A 1,933-nucleotide genomic window follows, 5' to 3' on the forward strand; every position below is an offset into this window, starting at 1 on the left:
ACAGTGGTCATGTATAAAAGGAAATGTCACTGTTAACGCAATGGAAGTATGCCAAAAGATCACCTTCTTAAACACATGCAGTTTTAATCAAATAGAAAAAAAAAAAATAAGGTATTAAGATTACTGGTTCTAGGCAGCAAAATACAATGAAAGAAAGAGATCCTCCATCTACAACTATTCTGCAAGAGGGGAAAAACATGCTAACAACAAGTTTTTAAACTCAGCAATATTGCATGGGGAAAAAAAAATTCTCAATTGTGTACAGGTACCTTGATTCAGCGTTGCAAATCAATCCTATAATTCTTTGTATACCCACATATCCAACTTACCGACACAGGAGGTTTCATATTATTTATTGTAAAGCACAAAACAGGCATTTTAAAAGTGATAAAGTATACATTGAAAAAGTACATTTATATCACAAAGCATTAACCACATAATTGCAAATACATTTGCTGGAATGTGTACATCTACACTAATACTAAAAACAAACCATTTTTCATTTCTACACAGAAATATTACCTCCTATCAGTAGTGATAGATATTTTGTACATTTTCAAAAACACTATTTTTTTAACCAAACAAAATTAAGATCTTCATCAAGGCGTCTGCATCCATACATTTAACAAAGGTTTTTTCCCCCACACAATGAAGAAAATACTGTATTGTCCACTTCTTATTATTGGCCCTGTGCAGAAGAGATACATAAGAGATACACAAAAAGTTAAAGAAAATCCTTTAAATCGAGCTAACTCAGGAGTGAAGCCTTTAAGAAAGAAAAACTGGTTAATGTAAATGGTGGTGGCTTCTTGCATGGTTTTCAAAACCCTGGGAGGAGAAAGTTTTTCTTTAAAAAAAAAAAAAGTAAATCACCAAACACATGGACAGATACAGAACTCAAGTTAACAGGTAAACAAAGTCATCTATTAGTTATTCTGATAGCTATTTAGCTAGGAAAAAAGATGCATACTCCAAAGGTAACAAAGCAGGAGACATGCAAAATAAATTATCTATAACCACTGAAACGCAAGCCAGCCAAAGAACACTTAAACGTTATACCTGTGGTGCTGGAGGATGTTGTGGCATTCCCTGGGGACTTGTCTGGGCATAATATGCTGCCTGTTGCCTGTAGTACTCAGCCCACGCTGCACTGTAATCTGGCTGACCACCCGGCGGGGCCCCAGCAGGGGCAGGAACTGCTTGACCTACAAGTAATTAAAATTATATAGCTTTGTTGCTGCAATAGAAATTAGGAAATTTCAAAACATCATTGCCTAACAAATGTCACCTAGCTTCTTGCAATATTCCTCCAAGGCTTTTGAATAATCTTGTGGCTGCTTTTATTTACCTAACCACTCATCCCATTATTTTAATGTAATGATTCCCAGGTAAGGCAAAATTGAGGAACCGTAAGGACAGATTTTTCCACCCACTGAATCACATTCCAGAGGCAAAAGAAGTCTTCAAAGCCTGCTGACCTAAAGTGACCTGAACAACCAGTAGCATTTAAATTAAAATACAGGTCAATAGGCGAGATTACTGTTTGTAATCCACCTAGACTGACTTCATGTTACTGTACAGACTGTAATGAATTCAGCAGATGCAAATTCATTCACTCTCCCAGTTTCTGGCCTCCTTAATGCAACTGCTAGGTTATTGCAGATTGCATTTTTCAAAAAGAGCATTAATTTTTGTAAACATTTACTCCACCACAGAATATAGTCCTGGAATTTCTCCTTCCAACCTTTACCTGAGTTCTGATTTTCTAGATGTAACAGTGTGTGTACACACACACACACACACACACATTGTCCCAGATAAACAGCTGAGATATACCAGTCCTTCCAACAAAATCAACTCGCAGCTTAAAAACTCTTAAAGGCAAGAGACTAACATGCAAGGACTCTTTAGTGTGTGTGTACATACATACATA

The 1,933-nt window shown here is 36.4% G+C and overlaps 1 protein-coding gene across 3 annotated transcripts in view; it reads right to left on the reverse strand.

The window, feature by feature from the left end:
• Positions 1 to 336: 336 nt before the first annotated feature.
• Positions 337 to 1,933, reverse strand: part of FUBP1 (far upstream element binding protein 1) — a 20,448-nt gene continuing 18,851 nt past the window's right edge. For 2 of the 3 annotated variants that reach the window (XM_010174611.2, XM_029086647.1), the window contains 2 exons: positions 1,060 to 1,205; positions 337 to 688 (listed from right to left, as the gene is read on the reverse strand). In XM_010174611.2, coding sequence (XP_010172913.2) covers positions 680 to 688; positions 1,060 to 1,205 — 155 coding nt within the window. In that variant the 3' untranslated portion in view covers positions 337 to 679. Of the gene's footprint in view, positions 829 to 1,059; positions 1,206 to 1,933 lie in introns of all 3 variants that reach the window. The other variant, XM_029086648.1, reaches the window with a different exon arrangement.

Source organism: Antrostomus carolinensis, unplaced genomic scaffold (genome assembly GCF_000700745.2).
Source record: "Antrostomus carolinensis isolate BGI_N321 unplaced genomic scaffold, ASM70074v2 scaffold33648, whole genome shotgun sequence".
NCBI lineage: Eukaryota > Metazoa > Chordata > Aves > Caprimulgiformes > Caprimulgidae > Antrostomus > Antrostomus carolinensis.